The sequence below is a fragment of the Anolis sagrei genome, chromosome 3 (assembly GCF_037176765.1).
Source record: "Anolis sagrei isolate rAnoSag1 chromosome 3, rAnoSag1.mat, whole genome shotgun sequence".
NCBI lineage: Eukaryota > Metazoa > Chordata > Lepidosauria > Squamata > Dactyloidae > Anolis > Anolis sagrei.
The window spans coordinates 113,999,916-114,023,358 of NC_090023.1; the positions used below are offsets into that span (position 1 = coordinate 113,999,916).

The 23,443-nt window shown below is 40.5% G+C and overlaps 1 protein-coding gene across 1 annotated transcript in view; it reads right to left on the reverse strand.

Moving 5' to 3' along the window:
* Positions 1 to 1,804: 1,804 nt before the first annotated feature.
* Positions 1,805 to 23,443, reverse strand: part of ITGBL1 (integrin subunit beta like 1) — a 194,221-nt gene continuing 172,582 nt past the window's right edge. Inside the window, exons 8-11 of the mRNA XM_060769571.2 lie at positions 17,994 to 18,110; positions 13,033 to 13,179; positions 5,535 to 5,648; positions 1,805 to 2,947 (exon numbers count right to left, since the gene is read on the reverse strand). Of these exons, the coding sequence (XP_060625554.2) occupies positions 2,856 to 2,947; positions 5,535 to 5,648; positions 13,033 to 13,179; positions 17,994 to 18,110 (470 nt within the window). The 3' untranslated portion in view covers positions 1,805 to 2,855. The remainder of the gene's footprint in view (positions 2,948 to 5,534; positions 5,649 to 13,032; positions 13,180 to 17,993; positions 18,111 to 23,443) is intronic.

Genomic DNA, 23,443 nt, shown 5'->3' on the forward strand with positions numbered 1-23,443 from the left:
CCCCGAGCTCTCAGGAGAGCTCTAAGCAGCTGTGTGTGACTGTAGGGCCTTCCTCTCAGCAGGAGGACATGGCAGCCCTCTGTGTCTCCTTGAGGAGAGGAGGGTCTGACATGTGGCTGCCCAAAGTTCCAGGCCAGAGGAGAGAGCCCAGCAGGCTGCATCCAGCCCATGGGCTGTAGTTTACCCATGCCTGCTATAGCCAGATATAGATTAAGAAAGACATCTTCTGCTGGAAAACAGAGATCTCAGTAGATGGCATTATTGGTGTGTCTGGCTATGGAATATTACCAGATGCTTCTCTAATCCCCAGTTTTTTCTGTTAGCAATAGAATTGCCATGGGAAGGAGACTATTACAGCACACGATTCCAAAGTCTGTGGTCAATGCAGAGAGTGGAATAGACACATTTTTAGAGGTGTTCATTATTCTACATAATAATCTCTATGAGATAACAGTAAACTTTGACATCAGAAACATCTTGCATGCATATATGTAAATTCGTGTTGTACAAGCATGAACATTTTGACACATTGTGTTGAATCACACCCAGATTCGGTGTACTTCAGAAGTTATTAAAAGTTAACAGAACAGATGTGAAAATATTCCTTATGCAGTATGCCCAAATGAACTCCTGACAACGCTAATGACCATTATCTTCTCACAGACTTTGTCAGCATGGAAAGATCTCAGTTTTACTTGGTGAACATTACTATACCAAAACAAACTTCTGAAAGCAATTTGTAGCATGAATTATAATGGGATATACTACCTAGCTATTCAAGACAGCAAATGACCAGTTACATTATGTAATTTTGGCAATGATTCATTATTATTTTGCTAGAAAATAATAACAATATGGGTGGGTATTAAATACTTTCCAGCTCAGTTTTGCTCCACCATTTCTGGCTTTTTCCAGACAGTTTCATACTTTGTGTATGAACTGTTGATCAATCTGTGTGACTATCTGGAGCTTTCTTAAATGCATCTGTTCTTTCTTTGTGGCACACAAACCAAACTTGGTGGGTGGTTATAGCCCTGCTGGGACGCCAGGCTGGATGGACTCTTAATCTATTTCAGCACTTCATCTGGAGATGGCTTTGAAAATATGTGTCGCCATGCTTTGGCATGTGTCTCCATGTGGGGAGTCCTTTTGTGCACTAGCTTCCCAGGTGGGATCAAGCAACTTCTCTTTGCTCATCACAGTTATTTTCCTTCAGGTCTTTGATGGCATGGGGGAGCAGGAATCAGCCAAAGCAATGCCCATATATGAGCTACTAGATTACTTCTGTCACTTCACCTCTGTTTGCTTGAAAAGAGCTTCTGACAGCCTAGGGAAGCAAGAGCTTATAATTCATTCAAGCAGAAAGATGGAAATTCCACATAGTATTGCAGTCAGCATCATACACCTTTCAAATTCTATTTAAAAGTAGCACATTTGGAGCAAGTAAGTGGATTATTGAAAAACACCTTTCCAATATTTGCATTGCTTCTTGCTTGTTAGTGCCAAACCCACCAGGCCTGATTTTTCTTGGTTCTATTTTCTGTGTTTTTTCTTCCTTTGTCCCCACCCCCATTGCTTTGTAGTCCAACTGAATGGGCTAATCCATATGAGTGTCTTTTATATGAATTTTGCCGCAAGCATTCCTAGTGTTGTCATATCCGGTAATCTGTAAAGATTATATTACCCAGATCAGCAACATCATATGGATTATCACATCCAATAGGATTAAACTCAGAGGCGGCCCTAGGTAGTTTTCAATGGTAAGCAAACAGTATTTTGGTGCTCCACCCCCCCCCCCCCCCCCAGCCAATGCCTGATATATATTTTCTGTTCATCGTGGGAGTTCTGTGTGCCATATTTGGTTCAATTCCATCATTGGTGGAGTTCAGAATGCTCTTTGATTTTAGGTGAACTATACATCCCAGTAACTACAACTCGCATATGTCAAGGTCTATTTTCCCCCAAGTCGCCTCAAGAGCGCCCCTGGGCAAAATCAACTATACCGCGAATGCTTACTTTGCGTAATGGGTTGAGCTGCCCCTGATTAAACTGTAGTATGGATAAACCATTATGAAGAAAGAAGAAAATGGTACAGAACAGATATCACTGTAATAATGCAGATCTGTTTTTCACTTGTGCCTAAATCATGGTGATGAGATGTATTTTTCAATATACACAACACAAAGCAGGTAGTTTCAGCACAGCCATAATCCTGTGACATGGGGCAACACCACTGTGTGGAACAGATTCTGTTACATGTTCCCATTTCATGTTCAATTCTTCCCTATTCTTGCAACATCTTCATTGCAAGTGGAGGAAACTGGGATGACGAGGCAAGAAAGACATCTATCTACAGGGAAGCTTGTGGGATGGAAGGAAAGGAGAAACTGAAAAGGAGAGAGGGACTACCAGGACCATAGTGATCATCCCTCACTTCCTTCTACAGGCTTTTCGCATACTTCAAAAACAGCATGACTCTGTCATACACATACAATTCTTATTGTACAATTGAAATTCAGTAATCTGAGTACCTCATACAATGCATCTCAACTGTGCAATTTCCAGCAAACACTAATTGTGGCCCTCTTGAAGATCTATTGTATTATATGCTAAATGTTCTCATTCTACTCCCACTGATTACACTGAGAGCAGAATCAGAGCAACAAAGAGGTATGTAGAGTTCATTTGATTTGAAAACAAATATTTCAGATTCCTTGACTTATGCCTAGTGATGAACATGTGTGCTTGCTTAAACGTTGATTTATTCTAGCAGCCAATGTTGGGGGAAATCAGAAATCCAAAAGCCTAAAACACCAAACCAGAAATCCGTCAGTCTTCTGTGTTCCATGGCAGAGTTAGGAGTATTCTGTCCCAAGCCAAATTTCACAAGCGTTGCCAGTCCAACCTTCCCAGCACTCACAATTTCCACAGCTACATATACCATTTCCTGGAACAAAATAACACAGACTATAATTATGCATAATTGAAAATGTACTGCATTAAACATGTGTTTCTCTGTAAAAGTCACAAAGCATTGTAAAACTGCTTTTATTTTTCTCAGTACATTTTTTTTCTTCCTGGGCAGAATGTGCTTTATGATTCTACTTGAAAAGGCTCACTAAAGAGCTAATGAAATTCTTTTTTTCATCAAAAACATAGCTGCTGTTATAATTAAGACATCAGAGTTTACATCCTGCTGCCTCGGTTCTGCTTTAGTGTTTGTATAAGAGGCCAAGGTACAAAGGCAAATGGACACCTTCAGCCTTGGCACCACTTTAACTAGGATGGTGGAGAGACACTAGCATGTTCTCCTGGAGTTAATTTAATGTGGAGAGCTTGTTTGTCCCAGCCTTCCTTCTCTCAATTAATTTAGACCAGGTTATCACTGAAAAACAGAATTTTTAAAAGTCCACTACAGCAACACAGAAATAAAAATGATGGGAATGAATAGTAAAGGCAAAGGTTTCCCCTGACATTAAGTACAGTCGTGTCCAACTCTGGGGGTTGTTGCTCCTCTCCATTTCTAAGCCGAAGAGCAAGCGTTGTCCATAGATACCTCCAAGATCATATGGAGGACATGACTGCATGGAGCACTGTTACCTTCCCATTGGATCAGTACCTATTGATCTACTCACATTTGCATGTTTTCAAACTGCTAGGTTGGCAGAAGTTCCATTAAGGATCTTAGCCAATGCTTTCTAATTACAAGCCCCAATTAGAAAATGATGTTCCCTGTGGCATTTGAAACTGAGGGCACACCTTGAATATTGACTGTGCGGAAGTGTGTCTTCTTGCTACCTGTTACTCCTTTATTGATGTTTTTTTAAAGATTTATGTTATTATAAAATTTTGTTTGACAATATGATTCTATGATTCTATGATATGTAGTTTAATTTATTGATGTCAAGTTTAATTTACTGATGCTAGGTTTTTAATTTGATGTTAGGTTTTAATGCTACTTTTATATGTGGGGTTTTTCTGGGATTTTATTTCAGTATCATGTATTTTATGTAGGCATTGATTGCTTGCCATTGTTATGTTGGAATCCACCCTGAGTCCCCTCGGGGAGATAGGGCGAAATACAAATAAAGTTATTATTATTATTTTACTGACACAAAAACACAATATGTCACAGCAAATGAGATCTATATGCTGGATTTCGTATCACAAAATCACAAATCAAACACTTCCCAAGCATCTAGGACCGTGTGACATATTTTCGAATGATGCATGCAGATCCAAGTAAGGTGGCCTTTTGCAGTTTACAGATCATGATTTAGTCAATGTTTATTGTTTCCAAATGCCAGCTGAGATCTTTTGGCATGGCATCCAGTGTGCCGATGACCACTGGGACCACCTGTACTGGTTTATGCTAGAGCCTTTGCAATTTGATTTTGAAGTCCTGATAATGACTGAGTTTTTCATGTTGTTTTTCCTCAATGTGACTGTCACCCGGTATGGCAACATCAATAATCCAAACTTTTTTCTTTTCCACAATCGTGAATAATAATAATAATAATAATAATTATTATTATTATTATTATTTCTAAAATCACTCTACATACACATTCTAAACACAAAGAAACTCAGTCTACATCCCAATGTATAGGTTCTGTAATGTTCCTTCTCGGGGAGCCTCTAGTGGTGTAGTGAATTAAATCACTGAGTGCCTAAACTCGTTGACTGAATGGTCACCAGTTTGAATCCAGGGAGCGTCGTGAGCTTCTGCTGTCAGCCCCAGCTTCTGCCAACCTAGCAGTTTGAAAACATGCATATGTGAGTAGATCAATAGGTACCACTTCAGCGGGAAGGTAACGGCGCTCCATGCAGTCATGCTGGCTACATGACCTTGGAGGTGTCATGTGGACAACACTGGCTCTTCGGCTTAGAAATGGAGAGGAGCACCACCCCCCAGAGTTGGACATGGCTGGACTTAATGTCAGGGGAAAACCTTTACCTTTACCTTTAATGTTCCTTTTGGTCAGGGCTACTGCTCTGTTTTGGAAAGCTTTTTTTAAAAAAATGAAATTGATGTTTTGACTCCTTGACATTTATCAAGCCCTTTCCTTCTCACACTCTGATTCAAATACTTCCTAACTAAGAAGGGAACTTTCTCCTACAATAGAATTTAAATGTGTCTGTTCCCACCAGCCTAAAAAAGTCTTCCTAATGTGATACTTTCTGGATGTGCTACACAGATCACCACGCCCACTATCTCCAGCCAATGACCATGGTGGCTGGAGACAATGGATGTTGGAACCTGAAACGTCTGGATGGTCCTGAGTTGAAAAAAGCTGAGCTGGAACAATTTGTTCTGCACACTGCCCTTCCTTCTGCTTCACTTCTCTACTTATAACATCATAGTATTTAAAGTACATACTGTATGTTGATTGACAGGGGACCACTGGGTGGAAGATGGTTCAAGCCGTTGAGGCAGTAGGGGGTGTCAGTCTGTCCTAGACAATCTCATTCAATTGCTGTTATTCTACACTTCTAAAAGAAGTGCCAGGGCATGCATGGGGATTATACTCCACCTGTGCAAATAAGGCCATCGTGTTTGTCGCAGTCTCTGTCATCGCAGTCACAGAATTCTCCTGTAATGTACCATTCCTGTGGCGAGCAGATGCATTTTCCACAGTGGCAAGAACCTGAAAGCACAAAGGTTATTACTGGCACTTACAGAACAGTGGAGCTTTTCAGTCAGCCGTGGAACGTCTCAGGCACACACAATCAGTACTTGTTAATAAGCCATTGTCTACAAGGAGATAATCAAGATAAAAGCTCATTGAAAAGAAGGGTGTTATAGAGGTGTGCTTTTGCTTGAAGTGTCCTCTGTAAGGACCTGCAGTGATTTTCCTCCATTTTGATTTAATCAAGAGTTACTCTGAAGAGAGAGGTTTTCTCTTTGTTCCCAGAGCCGTACAATCAAGCCTTCTTTTTTTCTGAGCAGGATTATAAAGTGGGATTTTGGAGCTCAGGTATGGGGCAGAGAAGAGAGATAATCCCCCATGAGGCGACTGCAATAGCAAGAACTGAAGCAGGGATAAAACCATCAGAGGTAATAATCATGTGGCACTTTATGATTCTCTAGCTAAATGAAAGGACCACATCACTCAAACGTCCCATTGTTTCTTCTTTTGTTTTTCCCAAAAGCAACCAGTACATTGGAGTATGTGTTGTATAACACTTCACTCCACAACTTTCTTATTTATCTCTAATTTGATGGATTCTCAGTCTTTTGAATGGAGTCTGAAAACATTCTATATGATATTCTAAGCAAAGCACCACAGATGTTCACTTATGTTGTGTTTCCTTCCCTTCTGCCCTTACAGGAACAACTCTAGGGGAAGAAAGACTGGTTTGGGAAATTAAAAAGACAATAAAGATCACTATGAGTAGTATATTTATGTTGCTATAAACATTGGGTGAGATCCTTTATCAGAGGTTACAATACATAATTTTATGATGATGGAATTACATCACTAATATGATACATTTTCATGACAGTGAACCAAAGCAATGCACAGTGAAGCACCATACAAGATGACTCCCCTTGTTCAAATTGTCTTGATATACAATGTGTCTTTGCTCCCCACTTAAGAATATGAGTGTTCTGCCACAGACTGAGAGGCAGAGTTTATTTTTATTTATTTATCGTGTCATCAGCAACCATACCATTGTATTACAATTCTAACAGAACAAAATAACCACACAGATTAAAAAGAAAGGGAAAAAAACACACAGATTTTGCAAACTTGGTAGTTGGTTAAATGTCCTTTGACCAGTATCTGGCCACTTGGAGTGCCTCTGGTGTTGCCGCAAGAAGGTCCTCCATTGTGCATGTGGCAGGGCTCAGGGTGCATTGCAGCAGGTGGTCAGTGGTTTGTTCTTCTCCACACTCGCATGCCGAGGATTCCACCCTGTAGCCCCATTTCTTAAGATTGGCTCTGCATCTCGTGGTGCCAGAGCGCAGTCTGTTCAGCGTCCTCCAAGTCGCCCAGTCTTCTGTGTGCCCAGGGGGGAGTCGCTCAGCTGGTATCACCCACGGATTGAGGTGCTGGGTTTGGGCCTGCCACTTTTGGACTCTCGCTTGCTGGGGTGTTCCAGCGAGTGTCTCTGTAGATCTAAGAAAGCTATGTCTTGATTTAAGTCGTTGACGTGCTGGCTGATACCCAAACAGGGGATGAGCTGGAGATGTCTCTGCCTTGGTCCTTTCACTATTGGCTGCTACTTCCCGGCGGATGTCAGGTGGTGCAATACCGGCTAAGCAGTGTAATTTCTCCAGTGGTGTAGGGCGCAGACACCCTGTGATAATGCGGCATGTCTCATTAAGAGCCACATCCACTGTTTTAGCGTGGTGAGATGTGTTCCACACTGGGCATGCGTACTCAGCAGCAGAGTAGCATAGCGCAAGGGCAGATGTCTTCACTGTGTCTGGTTGTGATCCACAGGTTGTGCCAGTCAGCTTTCGTATGATGTTGTTTCTAGCGCCCACTTTTTGCTTGATGTTCAGGCAGTGCTTCTTGTAGGTCAGAGCACGGTCCAGAGTGACTCCCAGGTATTTGGGAGCGCTGCAATGCTCCAGTGGGATTCCTTCCCAGGTGATCTTCAGAGCTCGGGATGCTTGTCTGTTCTTAAGGTGAAAGGCGCATGTCTGTGTTTTAAATGTATTAGGGATCAGCTGGTTTTCCCTGTAGTAGGCAGTAAGAGCACCTAGAGCTTCGGAGAGCTTCTGTTCTACCATCTCAAAGCTCCCTGCTTGAGTGGTAATGGCATGATCATCAGCATAGATCAAACTCTCTGTCCCTTCTGGCAGTGGCTGGTCATTTGTGTAAATGTTGAACATGGATGGAGCAAGCACGCTCCCCTGAGGCAGGCCGTTCTTCTGTTTCCGCCATCTGCCTCTCTGGCCCTGGAACTAAACAAAAAAGCTCCTGTTTTGTAGCAGGTTTTCTATGAGGCGGGTGAAGTGGTAGTCCTTTGTGATATTATACATTTTTCTCAGGAGGAGGCGGTGGTTCACAGTATCATAGGCTGCTGACAAGTCTATGAAGACAGCTCCTGTGATCTGCTGCCTTTCAAAGCCATCTTTTATGTGCTGAGTTAGGTTCAGCACTTGAGATGTGCAGCTTTTGCCTTTTCTGAAGCCAGCTTGCTGTGGGATCAGACAGGGGTCTATATTTTTCATAATTCTATGCAAAATAAGTCTCTCCAGAACTTTGTAGAGGTGGCACAACAGGGAGATTGGTCTGTAGCTTTTTGGGTCATTACGGTCTTTGCCTGGCTTCAAGATGGCGATGACTCTTGCTTTCCTCCAGATTTTGGGGATCTGACAGGATGCAGTGCAGTTGTTCATCAACTCCAGCAGCCAGCGCCTTGCTTTTGGACCAAAGTTCTTGATTTGTTCCATCCGTAGATCATCCAAGCCAGCTGCTTTGCCATTCTTACATTTGTTGAGAACCAGGTCCAATTCAGTAGATGTAAAGGGTTCATGAAGGTTGTTGTTCTCAATCTCTTGTTGTCTGGCTATTGGTTTCTTTCCTACTTTGGTGGCAAGGTTGGGTTTCCCGTTCTTCAAGAGTTGGTGTACTATCTGATTTGCCTTTATGTTGGCATGGGTATTAGTTTGTGAGGGGTCATTGCTTAGCCGTCTCAGCAGCCTCCACGCCTTCTGGCTGCTCCTGCCCATGTCGACCTCTGTGATCAGCTTGAACCACTGTTCTTTCTTGGCTTCAGAGATGGAGGACACAATGTTCTGCGCTGCCTGAAGAGTCTGCTCACTAAATGGGTCTTCGTTGTGGAGCCTGTAATAGTTTTCCAACGAGGCAGTTGTTTCAGGAGTAATGCCCTGAAGGTAGTTGGTTCTGCAGCCTCTCAGTATCGAGGCCCGTGAGCAGGTTTTCACTATTTCAATAAAATGCTCGTATTCCTCAGAGACTGGCGCGACCGATGTGATCATGTCATCTAACATGTCTGAGAATTTAGTCCAATCTGCCTTTCTGAAGTTGTATCTTTGTTTAAATCGAACTTCCTGAGGCCTTATTGCTGGGAACAGTTGGCATATTATTGGTTGGTGCTGTGTGTTTGGAATTGGTCGTCCCACTGATTTAGTGCATTGCTGTACGATGCTGTTGCTCACAAATAAGAGGTCTGGGTTATAACCTCGGTGCCATCTCCTGCTGTTGTAGGATGGTGGGAGCTTGCTATCATGGATGAGTGATAGTTTGTGCAGTTCAGACCAGGAGAGTACAGCCTCTCCATTTCTGTCCTCTTGGGCATAGCCCCATACATGGCTATGGCTGTTGAAGTCACCAATTACTACCGCCCTTTGGTGCCTGTTAAAGTTCTCGGGGGAGGAGAAGCAGAAGTCTTCATTTGGAGGCTTGTACACAGAGGTGACGGTGATGTTATTGAGCTCTACTGTTAGAACCTCGATATTGTTTTCTTCAGTGTTGTGGGCACTGCTGACTTGAAGGCCTGGAGGCCTGTCAAACTAGGCCGAGAGGCAGAGTAAAATCTGGGAAATGAATAGAACAGTGATTTTTTTCCTTTGTTTCATTAAGGACCTCATCCCATGAGCAGTAGGAAAGCAGGGGAAAGCGGAGGGAATTATCTTACCCATTCCCTTCCATCTTTCTCCCTCTTCTGGGATGGCCAACCTTTCTGTGATGAGGCCATCCTTTCCCACTTTCTGCCATTTGGAGTCAGGTCACACCAGGCAGGCATCCACACTGTCCTCTTTTGTAGGGATTTTGATGTGGCTTTTCAAACAAGCTATTGAGAGTGCTTAGTGCCTAGTTGTTCTGTGCAGTATGCTTTCTCTCTATTGTTGTGGATTGAACTTATTCCATTCCTATTGTTTACAGCATGGCCATGTTTACAGCAGCTTACCACCAACGGGTGATGATTTCAGTTTTATTGAGATTGAGTTGATGTTTTTATATGTGTTTGTGTTTTATTTTATTGTATTTTATATTGTGTTTCATTTTTATGTTTGTTTTAGGCACTTTCTGCCCCAAGTTCCTTCAGGGAGATGGTGGTGGTATAGAAGAATAAAGTTGTTGTTATTATTATTATTGCTGTTGTTCTTGTTATGGCTTTAGGACTCCATTTTCATGTGCTGCAGAAATGGAACCCCACAGGATCCCACTGGAATTGCCCTTACACATGTGATGGCCTCCATTGGATTACCCTGGGACTTCATTCCCAAAGTGCGTGGAAACAGAGCCCTAAAGCCATGGGTTGAAGTCCTAAATCACTGTTACTGGTTTATTTCAGTTAATCTTCATTACACCAAGAGGCTGGATCTTGGAATCTCTTGATCCCATTTGCTTCTCTGCTGCTTAATGAGTAGTTTTGTACTTTGACCAACCCAAGCTAGACTGAAATCTATCAACTGCCATCAGGTTCCTCAACACACATGGTTGAAGTTCTTATGTCGCTGATTATCTATTTGACCACAACACCATCACCACTAGGAACCATAGTTACAACATCAATCCTTTAAAAATACATCTTGCACTCAAAAGTTTGAAACCATAGCAAGAAGCTATGTTGTAGCAATAGCTTCCAAATGTTAGAAAACATATTAGGAACATTTAACATGAAAAATCAGACTCTTTTAACTACTTGATCTTAATATTTATTCACCAATGTGGAAATATGTAGTATGCTTCTCCAGCAAAAGCACAATCTGTCTGTATGCATGTTTATTTCTGTCTATCTGTCTTTCTCTCTGTGTGTAATCCACTTTCTGGGGGGTGGAAGGTCTCTGATCACTGAAAGTGTCTCTACCTGATTTTCAAGAATTCCATTTCATGTAGGCAAAGTTCCACAAACCTCAACATCTCATTTTTAGGAGACTAGAGGGAGTTGATGGACTATAGCTGCATAGAGTACGGAGGGCATTTTACAACAGCTTATAATTTGTTCATAGATCTGTATTTATTAAAACATAGTTATGAATGTGTAATTAAGCACTGTCCCATGGGGCAATCCTTTTAAATGAACTTTAACAGCCAACAGGTGCTCTGAACAATGAAGTTCAAAAAGATAACATCTCTAGCCCTCTAGCCCTCTTTCACCAGTAAGTGAGGTTGTGGTAAGGGTCCTACTTTGATTTGTCACAGCCTCAACCAGATTTACATCAGTTAGAGAAGCTGCCTGAAGGTGGAATTAAGGTGAACTTCAGGAAACATTTATAATCATGGATCTCATCACATGGAAGTCCTTGATGTGGGGGACAGGGGGGAGGGCTGTAGTGCAGCAGGGCAAATCATAGGGGCAGCGGGGAGAATCTGTTGCCTAGTGCCCTGCATCACCCATGTCATCTACTTTCCTATTACATGCCAGACAGAGTACCTTTCTGACATGCTCCGTACTGTCCCCATGATTTTGTATCTGAACACATGTAGTCTCTCATGTTCAAAATTCCCCCTTGTAAAATATTTTACCAATGCAGAAGGCATGGAGCCCCACTGGAAGTAATTATGTGTTATGTGATGGGATCAGAAAGCTCCATACCAGCTGCATGGGCAAAGCGTTCTATGATGGGGAATTTTCTCCATGTGATGAGGTGCTGTGGCTATGTAGTATAACTGAGTCGTGTCACAGATGTGCCATGATTGTGAATACCACATATCACTGAATACGGATCAGTTATGGATCCATACCTTTATGTCATGAATTCATAACTGCTATATGGATGCCAGCCAACACTTTAAAATATATTGGGACATATATTACAAAGAGAAATACTCAACAGACAGATTTAGACAGGAAATTGATTGAATACATGTCTAAATGTAATACAACATTCCACTGGTAGAATGGGAAATTGGAGTTGGATAAAATAGTGAAGGGCTTGTTTAATTTTCCTCACTCAACACTTTGCAGGAATGTTCTTTTTTCTATATTCAGCAGTTCAGCTGAGTACACAGTAGCTAAGTCTAGAAACAAAACTTGGGCCAAACTCAGGGGTTTTTGAAGTTTTACACAGACTGGATTGAATCCAGACAAAATGTAGTGATGCTTGGAGTAGACTCTTTGAAACCAGAAGGACATATGTTTTAAAGGGATTTTGATAACAAGCAGGAACCTGCTTGTACCTCCCACTTTCATTGCAGTCTCTGGCAAAACTTTGCCATGAAACTTCTTGTATGTATCCATGCACAAACATACTGGTTTAACATTATTTTGTCGTGTCAGGAGTGACTCGAGAAACTGCAAGTCACTTCTGGTGTGAGAAAATTGGCTGTCTGCAAGGACGTTGCCCAAGGAACGCCCAGATGTTTTGATGTTTTATCATCCTTGTGGGAGGCTTCTCTCATGTCCCTGCATGAGAAGCTGGAGCTGATAAAGGGAGCTCATTCATGCTCTCCCCAGATTCGAACCTGCGACCTGTAGGTCTTCAGTCCTGCCGGCACAGGGGTTTAACCCACTGCGCCACCAGGGGCTCCACCCTATTCATGATGACAAATGCACACATATCACTTGAACCTTAATTGGAGATGGAAAAAAAAGGCTGCAAAATATCAAGCACACATCCCCAGGGCACCAGCCCTGCAGTGATAGGATTGGATACAAAATAAAGTTTATAAGCAAAATAACTGCAGAATTAAGTGAATGTGGGGAGGGGAGGAAGGAGGCAGAAAAAGTGCCTTCCCACTCAGATGAATTAGTGTATTTCCTTCACAAAGATTTAACAAATGTACACATGCCTGCAGTTTGTAGCACTTGGTACATAACGTCAAAATGTATTCCCTGATACTCAAAGGCCCCATATAAACTATACTCCCACAAGAACACCTCCAAGTGGAATTGCCTGCTGTTGGTAAACAGTGCCTGAAAGCAAAGCATAGCATCTAAAGACAACATGAAGAACTTCTTGACAAGAGTTCTGTGTATTGTTAAGCTATTCTGAGAAGCTGTTTAACAGCAAGGGACTTAAAAAGAAAGTACTGCAATTTATAACCCACAGGTTGTTCTTTTTAATCTCCTCATACTCAGCATCAATCAGTTCCCTACACTTACCCTTTCCTGAGCATAATACACCATCCGCTGATTCGCAAAAACTTCTGCTCTCCTCTTCAGTCATGTTGCACTTCCTTGAATGTTGGCACAACTTTCCAAACCATCCATCCTTACAAATGCATCGGCCACAAGAGCAGATCCCATGACCTAGAATGAAAGTTGAAAAAGCAGCAAGGTGACCTATTTTGAGAGTGTTTTTCTTCCTCCATTCTGTCAGGCAGAATCATCTATATCCATTGCCCACTCACAACAAGAATAAGAGGCAGTTTAGGTGAAGAGACTTCAGTTTGCCCAATATTTGGTTGCCAGTTCCTGCCTCCGCCTGTTCATCCTCTATCCATCCCTGAAAAAATAATGTACCTGTATATTTGTAACTGCTAGAAGAGTATCACAACAAAATATTTCCTTTATTGGAAATGAAATTATGGGGAAAGCTTTCCCTGAGAAATTTCTGTAACAGGGAGAAAAATATTTTAGATTCCTACCTGGTGATTTTTGTGATCAAGTAGGGCTTAGGGTCCAGATGAGATGTCTACTTGTCAAGAAAATACATTGTCATCCACATGATAGAGATTGGCCCAAATTTTGATCTCCAAGAGTGTACTTGGGCCAAATAAAAATGGTGGTGGGATTGCATGCAAGTAATTGCAAACTTGGCACAATCCACTTCGGAAAGAATTCATCTCATATTTGGAGTCCTGGGGTGAGGTAACATCTAGCAAGTGCAATTTTTGCATCACTATGAACAATGAAGCTACAACTGTTGAATATTTGCTTTTAAAGGTTCTTAACACAAGCATTTTTCAGGGAGTAGAGATTCTCAAGCAAATTCTTGACATGCTCAGATTTTAGACAGTTTCAGCAAACTAAATGTTGAATAATAGGCAGAAGACATTTTCTTGACTAAACTGTAAAACTAAGATACTATTCACACTTGATTTTACTGATTTTGCATTGTCTGTTCTTTAACCTCCCAGTAATGCTCCTCCATTTCATTTTAATAGACTACATATTTGTTTTAGTCAATTTGATTCTTCTTGGACCACAACTGGGCAAACAGTATGACATCTATCACCTCAAATTCTGAAGATGAAACTTTAGAACATCTTAGGTTATGTTTAAAAACTTAGTCAAGATGAAACATATGGATTACTAGCAGGACTACTGGTTAATAGCTGTTGAAAATGATGTCATTTCCCCCTACCACCAGTGGATGACAATCAAAAGCAGGACTCTTGGCACAATTCCTTGTCTCAGCCTTGCTCACTGGTAGGAAGGGAGTGGAAATGTCATCCTCAATCACCCCAACTGCCAGATGAGTAGTCTTCCTTTGTCCTATCCAATTGACGACAGGTGAAGTAGGTTTGGGAGGACATTTATGATCATAGCAATAATGTCACAGTCATGACAATATAATGTTAATGAATACCGAGCAGGTATGTATGGATCCAAGACTAAGTTATGACTCTGTAATCTTAATACATACTCTAGACATTATTTGTACCCCACTTTTACTCAGCTCTGAACTCAAAGTGGCTTACAAAAATTGAAACAGATAGACTAAAAAAAAGATTCAGATACAGCTCATGTGTTTATACAATATGTGAAAAAAGGGAAAATGCACTTTTTTCATATATTGAAAAAAGTTCTAGTATATTTTTTCCTATCTTCTACTAGGAGATTTTCATTCAAATTGTTGTCAAGCCATAACATTAAAGAGACTCCAAGCAAGATATATATTTTTTCTTTATTTTTTCTCCTGTGGCTCCAAAGTTACAAAATGTTGAAGCCACTAGAGGTTCCAGGATGAACCTAGCCGCAGCTGTACCCTACCAACTCTATCAGATCTATCCCTTTAATAAATGTATCAACTTGACAATTTATGTGTAATTGTATCATTTATGTATTGTGTCAATTCTAAAAATGTATAAACTGTATCAAATGCATCAAGAAAGCAGCTACCTCTCTGTGCCCCCAGTCTGCATAATCCCCTGTGAAAGGAGATCACTGCCAGAGTCCCTCCAGCTATTTCTGAAGCCAGATATATATCAAAATCTTGTGTATTTGTGTATATGCCGACAGATTATCCTCGTGTTTGTGTATATGCCGACAGATTATCCTCTTTGTCACCAAGATGAGCTCAGGATGATTGTCCATTTAACTTGAGGCTGAGAGTATGCTGCTCTCAGGGAAGAGGGGTCCCAGCAAACATGAATTCATTAACTTTCCAAATGGGCAATCAAGCCCCTGATGGTCTAAAATTGTCACCTTTGTTTCTTGAGTCTGGCACCCTTTGTCTCACATGGAACTGGATGCTTGAGTTAATCAAAGATTCATTTGGATGCCCACATCATCATTTCCTCCAGGTTTGTGCCCTCCCCCAGGGATGTCCCTGCAATGGATTGATTCTTCAAGGTGATTAGCCACCAGTGGTCTTTTTTTTCTGTCACAGGAATATCCTCCTGTAGGCTGTGACATCAAGGAGATCCCAACCAATCCCGGTGTGGATCCTAGCTTACCTTCTTTTTCAGCCAATCAGGGGAGGGAGCAGAAAGTCTGAATAGCTATCAGAACCGAATAAAATGCCATGTATTTTCTTTGTGAATTTGTGCTTGTACCTTTTGAAGCACATTTCTTGTACTTGCATCCTATTTTGACCAATCTGAGTGTTTCAAATGATTATGTGTTTCACAATATTGTAACCAGCATCGAGCAGTGAGGAGAGGCAAGTATTATTATTATTATTACATAATAAACCTCTGTAACTTTGCCTTCAGCCTCTAATAAACCTTTGTAGCTTTGCTCTTGTTCTCAATCAGGGCTGATCTGGTTTAGCAGAAGCTCACCAGGCACTGGCCTCCTTATCCACGGTACTAGCTGAAATCTCTACAAACTGAAGATGGATGTTTCACTGATTTCCTTTTAAAAGAGTTCAGACATAAAACTGATAAAAAAAATCCTAACCATGTTCAATAGAGCATGGACAAGGATGTGTGTGGGTCTGTAACCTTAAGCACCTTTCTTAGGAGAAAAGTTTCATTGCAATCAATTATTGTGCATATAGGTAGGATCAGAATTGAACAATGTATTTAAGGCTTGACCTAGTTTCACTTTTTAGTGGAGCTAGGCAAAGCATTTTGCTGAGAATAGCCCATTCCTCTCCTGTGCAGATGATGGACAGCTCCAATTTCAAGTCACTATGACCATACAAGATCACAGCTCTTTAAGGCTTAATCTATCACACTTTTCTCCTTATATTTACCTGGCCTACAGTGAAAAAAAAGGAAGCTATTAATCAATATCAGCTGCATGAGGAAGCCAGGTGACAATTCTTAGTCAGATCACTGCTTCAACTATTTCCCTCTAATTTCAGTTGGCATCTGTCTTGAGACAAAATCCCCAACTTTCCCTAAAATCCTGCTAGCTGTAACATATTCTGTTTTCTAAAGTGCTTTGGGCCTTCATCCTCTACAGGAGAAATTAAACCAAAGTTTCTAGTTCTCTGACATATTCAATCCAGAGGCACCAGAAGAAATCTCTTACACCTCAAAGTGTTCTAATTAATCTGGTTGCTGGCAGCCTAAATGTAGCTTGCTAATATTAATCTAGTTTATAACAAGTGTTCTTCACTTGCACTGGGATTGTGGCGCAGCTGGCTGAGTGTCAGCTGCATTAAGATCACTCTGACCAAAAGGTCATGAGTTCGAAGCCAGCCCGGGCTGGAGTGGGTGTCCAGCCATTGTGTAGCCCATTGTCGACCTTTGCAACCTGAAAGACAGTTGCATCTGTCAAGTAGGAAAATAAGGCACCACCTTGTGTGGGAGGCTAAATTTAACTAATTTATGAGGCCATAAAGAAAAAAGACTCCGGGGAATGTGGAATGCGGAAAAACTTCATCGGTGTCGTTGATGGACGATGAAAAGCAGCAGCTCCCCTGGCGGCCAGAAAAAAAGTTAAATAGCCTCGGTGTATTTGTCTGTTAAATGTTATTTGTCAAACTGGCATTGAATGTTTGCCATATATGTGTTTACTGTAATCCGCCCTGAGTCCCCTGCGGGGTGAGAAGGGCGGAATATAAGAACTGTAAATAATAAATAAATAAATAAATAAATGGATGTTTCTGCCTTCAAAATTCTACAGTCCTGAATTGAGTCATTGGCATATTTCAGACCTAATGGTAAAATATAGGTATGCTTCACGAATAAGTTTAAGAATTGAGATTCTTTGTGATAAAACTCACTGTATAGATCAAATAATTAACATTGGCTGCTGATGAGTTTCTGGGCCCAGTTCAAAGTGCAGGTTATCACTTATAAAGCCCTATATGCTTTGGGTCCAACCGATCTTTGAGATCGCATCTCCTTCTATGAACCGGTGTGGGCATTAAGATCTACTGGGGAGGACTTCCTCTCAGGCCCATCTCCGTCTCAACTGCAGTTGGTGGGGACAAAAGAGAGGGCCTTCTCAGTGGTGACTCCCCAGCTTTGGAATGACCTCCTGGGGGATATTAGGTTAGTTTCCACTCTCCAAACCTTCTGTATACAACTGAAGACATGGCTTCATGACCATGTCTAGAAATTTGAGGACCTATAAGTTGTTCACTGTGCACTTTATGAGACTGATATTGATTGCAGTTTGTTCTGTATTCTGAAGCTATTGTTGCATTTTATTGATCTTAATTGGGGGGGGGGGTGATGTTTATGTTGGTTGTTGTTGCTTTGTTTGCACCTTTGAGTGTTTTGTGAGTCACCCTGAGTCTCTCTGGGAAATGGTGGTGGGGAATTAATAATTTTTATTATTTATTATTATTACTATATATAAACTTTAAACTCTGACCAAATATTTTGTCCGTGTGGGAGCACAGTGCAACTTCTGGTGGAATTAAGGGAGTGGATCTAAGAGACAAACACACAGAGACAAAAAATATTGCTCACCCCTCATTAATTTTAGGGATAACTTACCACTACAGACATTCCCATCAATGTCCTCACACTGTCGATCATCACACTCACAGATTTTCCCATATATTTTGGACTCTCCTGGAGGAAAACAAGTGCACTGGCCACATTCACATTTTCCTGTAAGAAGAATTGTATGTAGTTAATCAAGGTCAAGCTTTTATTCATAGTCAATGGTCAAACAATGGGTTCACATGCTAACTATTAAACCTACACCTCTAATGCCTTTTATTCTACACCCATGATTTCAAACAACTGACATTTATGCGATTGTAAGAATGCAAAAAGGGGTGGAATCTATCATATTAGAGATTTATTCATAAAGGGGAAACCTATGACTGCAGAAAACCTGATAGCACCACTATCAGGCCTTGCTGGTTTCAAAGGTGTCAGGTTGCCTTTTTCAGCTTTCAGTGTCAGTAGGGAAAAGTCTGTAATCTTTTTATGAAGAACTCCATAAAGATAACAAATCTCAAATGTGCTCATCTATCTACAAGACTCTGTTGGAAAACACACAAGGGAAGGGCCAATTCATTAAAAATAATATGGTTGCCAAATCTAGGGATTGAATTCCCTGCCTCTGATTGGTAGTGCATTTGCCCATTCCCCGCACCACTTTATATCATGTTTAGCTACAGCACAGGGTTTCTCAAGAGAATTCATAAGTGGTATCTAGAATGGTAATGTTCTGCCAAGATACTGGAAGGGTTGCAAGGATATAGATTTCTATAGTCATATGAAGCATACATGGTCTCAAGTTAAAGTGTTTTTGGAATGTAATAATTACCAATCACATTTCAAAGTAGCACAATAAACTATCCAGCTCTGTCTGGTGCTTTTGTCACTTTTCATTTACCTTAATAACAGCAATTAGTTAAAACACAGGGGAGTAATTGCTTTCTTTCTGACAACTGCCAAATATTGCCATTCAGGGAATCTTAAGCTAGCCAAATGTTAGAAATTGGAGGATCCTAAGTGAGATAATTGGAAGAGAATATGGGACACTTGGCTATTGGGGGGAGGGAATATTTATTATAGAATGGCCTGCAATGATCACAAATAAGAAAATACATCTCATGAGGAGTTATTGTTTTTAACTGATTATGTCAACAAAAACCCATGGCAGCTTCAACCACCGAGTAGTCAAGTGGGCTTCTGGAAAGACTCTGGTGCATGTATGTATACAGCTCATGGTGGAGCTTGACATCTCTTTCTGTCTTTACAATGTCCAGAGGTCTCAAGGTCTCTCCCTTGTACTGTGAGAGCCCCCCTTCCCATGGTCATTCCATATAACCTTTTGTTTTGTTTTTTAAATAATTCCTCTCTCCTGACCCTCTGCCTCAATCATATGCTAAACAATGAAATAATATATTAAACCACTCAACCAGAGTCCTTTTCACTGAAACTCTTAACTATTACTTATCTGAATAAGTAAACTAATGAGATGCCATCCTGGACTTCTATGCATTTTAACCTCTTATTGTGTGTTGTTTTGTACATTATATCTTTGTCACCTTCAATTTTTTAAAAAATCAGTTGTATAAGATACATATTCACACAGAGAGGGAGAAAGAGATTATGGAAAAAGTAAGGTTTTGTACTACAGTATTACAATTACCCAAACTGCATGATCAGTCTAGTCTAAACTACTAAAGGGATGGGGTCCAAGATCTGCTGGCAATTTGCTACAACTCTGTTTTTCTCTACAAAGCCCACAAGAAATACATGTTATTTAGCAGTGATTTCAGATATTACATTTGACAAGCCCTGAGTTTATGTCTTGCACTGGAAACAGTTGACATTATCATCACAGTACATTAAACACAATAATATAACCTCTTTTTTGTTGTTGTTTTTTAAAAATAATTCCTCTCTCCTGACTGTGAGTAGCCAATATGCTTGACAGACAGTCAGACAGACATAAACCAAATTTCTGGTCACAACATTAAAAGATTGGCTTACTGGACCAAAGCAACCCAACAACAACCAAACAAGACAGCAAATTTCCTGGACTCAGGGTGAGATAATTTCAGCGGCTGTACTGTTTTATCAAATGTGTCTGCTGGGGAAATAATAGCAGGCCCACTCATGTCAGCTTCATCCGTTTGCTTCACATTGTGATAGCCACACTTGCAGCACAAACTTGATCATTTGGGTAATCAGAGGCTCACGTAAAGCTGAAAAGGGATCAGCACTTCGCCAACACATTCTTCCCTTTGCTGGAGTAATAGCTTTGCCATAGCAACCTTATTACAGAGTGGAAGCAAACACCAGAAACATCATGCATTCGATATAAGGGCAGAAGGCTTATAGAAACAATAACATATTACAGATAATCTATACCCTTAGCAGTGAAGATTACTGATGGGCAAGCTCCATATAACTCAGTTTGACATAATTTCAGCCTTTAAAAGCTTTCTTAGATTTTTTTAATAAAGGGAAAAAATCTTTAAAAGAAGGAAATTGAAAATAGCAAATCTTCATGAAAATCCTTTATACCATCGAAAGAACAATATCTTGGGGATTATTTACAAGTATAAAAATAAAAACAACATAAGATAACTCTATTTATGCCTCTAACATGAGGGGAAGGAAAGTAATAATAATAAAACTTTGTTTTTACCTCACCACCAGGGCGGCTCAAAAAAGCACTCAAGGTGCAACACACAAAATACAATGTGTCTAAACAATATTACAATAACTATTATTATTATTATTATTTAAAACTTTTATTTCCCAATCTCTACCTCCATAGAGGGACTCAGACTGGCTAACACCAAGGATTCAATGCTAACAATAAAATCTAAACATACATCAACAATGAATTAAAAATACATATAAGCCATTCGCCAAGATAAAATCATGTCCAACTCAGTTCACATATTGTGGTCGATAACTTTGGTCAATTACTGGTCTCAGCCATCATTCTGCAAATGCCTCGTTCCACAGCCAGGATTTCATTAACTTCCTAAAGGTCAGGAGGGAGGGGGCAGATATAATTTCATTTGGGAGAGAGTTTCATAGCTGGGGAGCCACCACAGAAAAGGCCCTGTCTTTCGTTCCCACCAGACATGACTGTGAAAGTGGTGGGACCAAGAGCAGGGCCTCTCCAGAAGATCTTAACAACCTTGATGGTTCATAGTGGAGAATACGTTTAGACAGGTAAACTGTAATAGTAACAACAGCATAACACAAAAAACTCCACTAATTAAAAATCACTAAAATGCAACAGTAGCAGAAAATATAAAATAAATTGGAATCAATAGCAGTCTGTAAGTGCAAGGAGAAATAATCAACTAGTTCAATGTTTCTCAGCCTCGGGCTCAGGACCCCTTGGGTGGGGGCCATGAGGGAATGTCAGAGGGGTCACCAAAGAACATCAGAAAACACAATATTTTCTGTTGCTCATGTGGGTTTTGTGTGGAAAGTTTGGTCCAATTCTATTTTTGATGGGATGAAGAATGCTCTTTGATTGAAAGTGAACAATAAATCCCAGCAACTACCACTCCCAAATGTCAAGGTCTATTTTTCCCAAACTCCACCAGTGTTCACATTTGGACATATTGAGTATTTGTGCCAACATTGTTTGAGTCCATAGTGCTCTCTGGATGTATTTAAACTGCAACTTCAAATTCAATACCTACCAAACCCTTCCAGTATTTTTTGTTAATCATGGGAGTTTGGTTCAATTCCATCGTTGGTGGAGGTCAGAATGCTCTTTGCTGTAAGTGAACTATAAATCCCAGCAACTACAACTCCCAAATGACAACATCAACCCCCCCCCCCAACCCCACGAGTATTCTAATTTGGGCATATCAGGTATTATTGCCAAATTTGGTCCAGTGAATGAAAATACATACTGCATATCAGATATTTACATTACAATTCATAACAGTAGCAAAGTTACAGTTAAGAAGTAGAAATGAAAATATTTTCATGGTTGGGGGTCACTACAACATGAGAAGCTGTATTAAGGGGTCATGGCATTACGAAAGTTGAGAACCACTGAGTTAGGTCCTCAATATAATCTAGGTCAAAGGCCTGTTTGAAGAGCCATGTACAGCCTGTAGACCACATAAAACCCGCAATTGTTTTTTACACACCCCAATGGCCATATTTTTTGTTGTTGCTTTTATTCAAAATGACCCCAATCCATCCCATAAGGGGTGGGCAATTTTAGTGTATTTGTGATACCTCTGGGTCCAGGACAGGCCTTTTTAAAAAATAAAGTTGTAAATATCTTATTTACCTCCTGCTTTAAAAGGAAGCCTCACCTGGATCTAAGGAGGACATGGAAAGAGCCTCCTTGAAGACTGAGTAAATACAGTCGGGCGTCCCCTGGGCAACATTTCTTGTAAATGGATAATCTTTCTAACCCAAAAGCATTGCTATACAACATTTTATGCAATGCTTTTGACACAAAATAACCTGAATCTAAAACAGGTCTTAGGAAGCATGATAAAACTGACTTACATACCTCCTAGAAGCTGCTGAGGGGAATCTAAGTTGTTGCAGTTGTTGTTGTTTACAAAAAAAACTTCAAAGGGCTTCTATTAACATAAAAAGCTCTGAAATACTTTTATTAACATAAAAAATACCCCATACCTCTAAAATAGGGAACGTTGTTATTATTTCTACACAAAGATGCTCAACATGCTTAATGACTAAGTAACACATATGGAATGACTGTGGCGTTTTGTCCCATTTCTTGCATACACCACATGAGTCTATTATATTGCCTTTTTTAAAAAAAAAAAGGAAGGAAAAAACGCTGCTGAAAACGTCTCAAGCTATAGGAACAACACTGAATATAACCTGTATGAGCAGTGCAGAGCTCATTAATTACATGCATTTGAACCAATTTCCAGATGCCTGTAGAGGATAATAGAAGCTTCTTTGTAAATAGTTAGTTTTGATTTAAATACAGTGTGGTGGAACTACACTTTATCGTTTATACACATTTCTACTCCTTTATGCTTCCTGCAAAATGCCAAAGTGACTGTGAATAATAAGAAGTGTTCCTACAGAAACGCCACCACTTCTTTTTCATTGTGATAATGCACAATTTTTCACAACCCTTTCCATTTGGAATTCATATATTCCCAGCTGCAACAAGGAAAAGAGAAAAGTGGTTTTGCATAAAGCACGTGGGGTCAAACTGCTATATTGGTCTATTGATCTACACTACAGATCCAACCCTGTTTCCACAGTAACAGAGTGTTTGCAATTTTGAATGTATCCTTGCATCACCTCAAATTTACAGACTAGGAACTAAGACAAAGAGTAGCATTGTACTAGAGAACACTGTGCTCATACCAGGCCTTCATATATTTTTATAGGGACTTATCTTATTTCCATCACAAAGCTTGAATTTAATGTTATAAATGCTTAACTCAGTCTTCTCCAACCTGGGTCACAGGCCTGTAGTAAGGCGGGAGGGGGGGGGGGGGTTG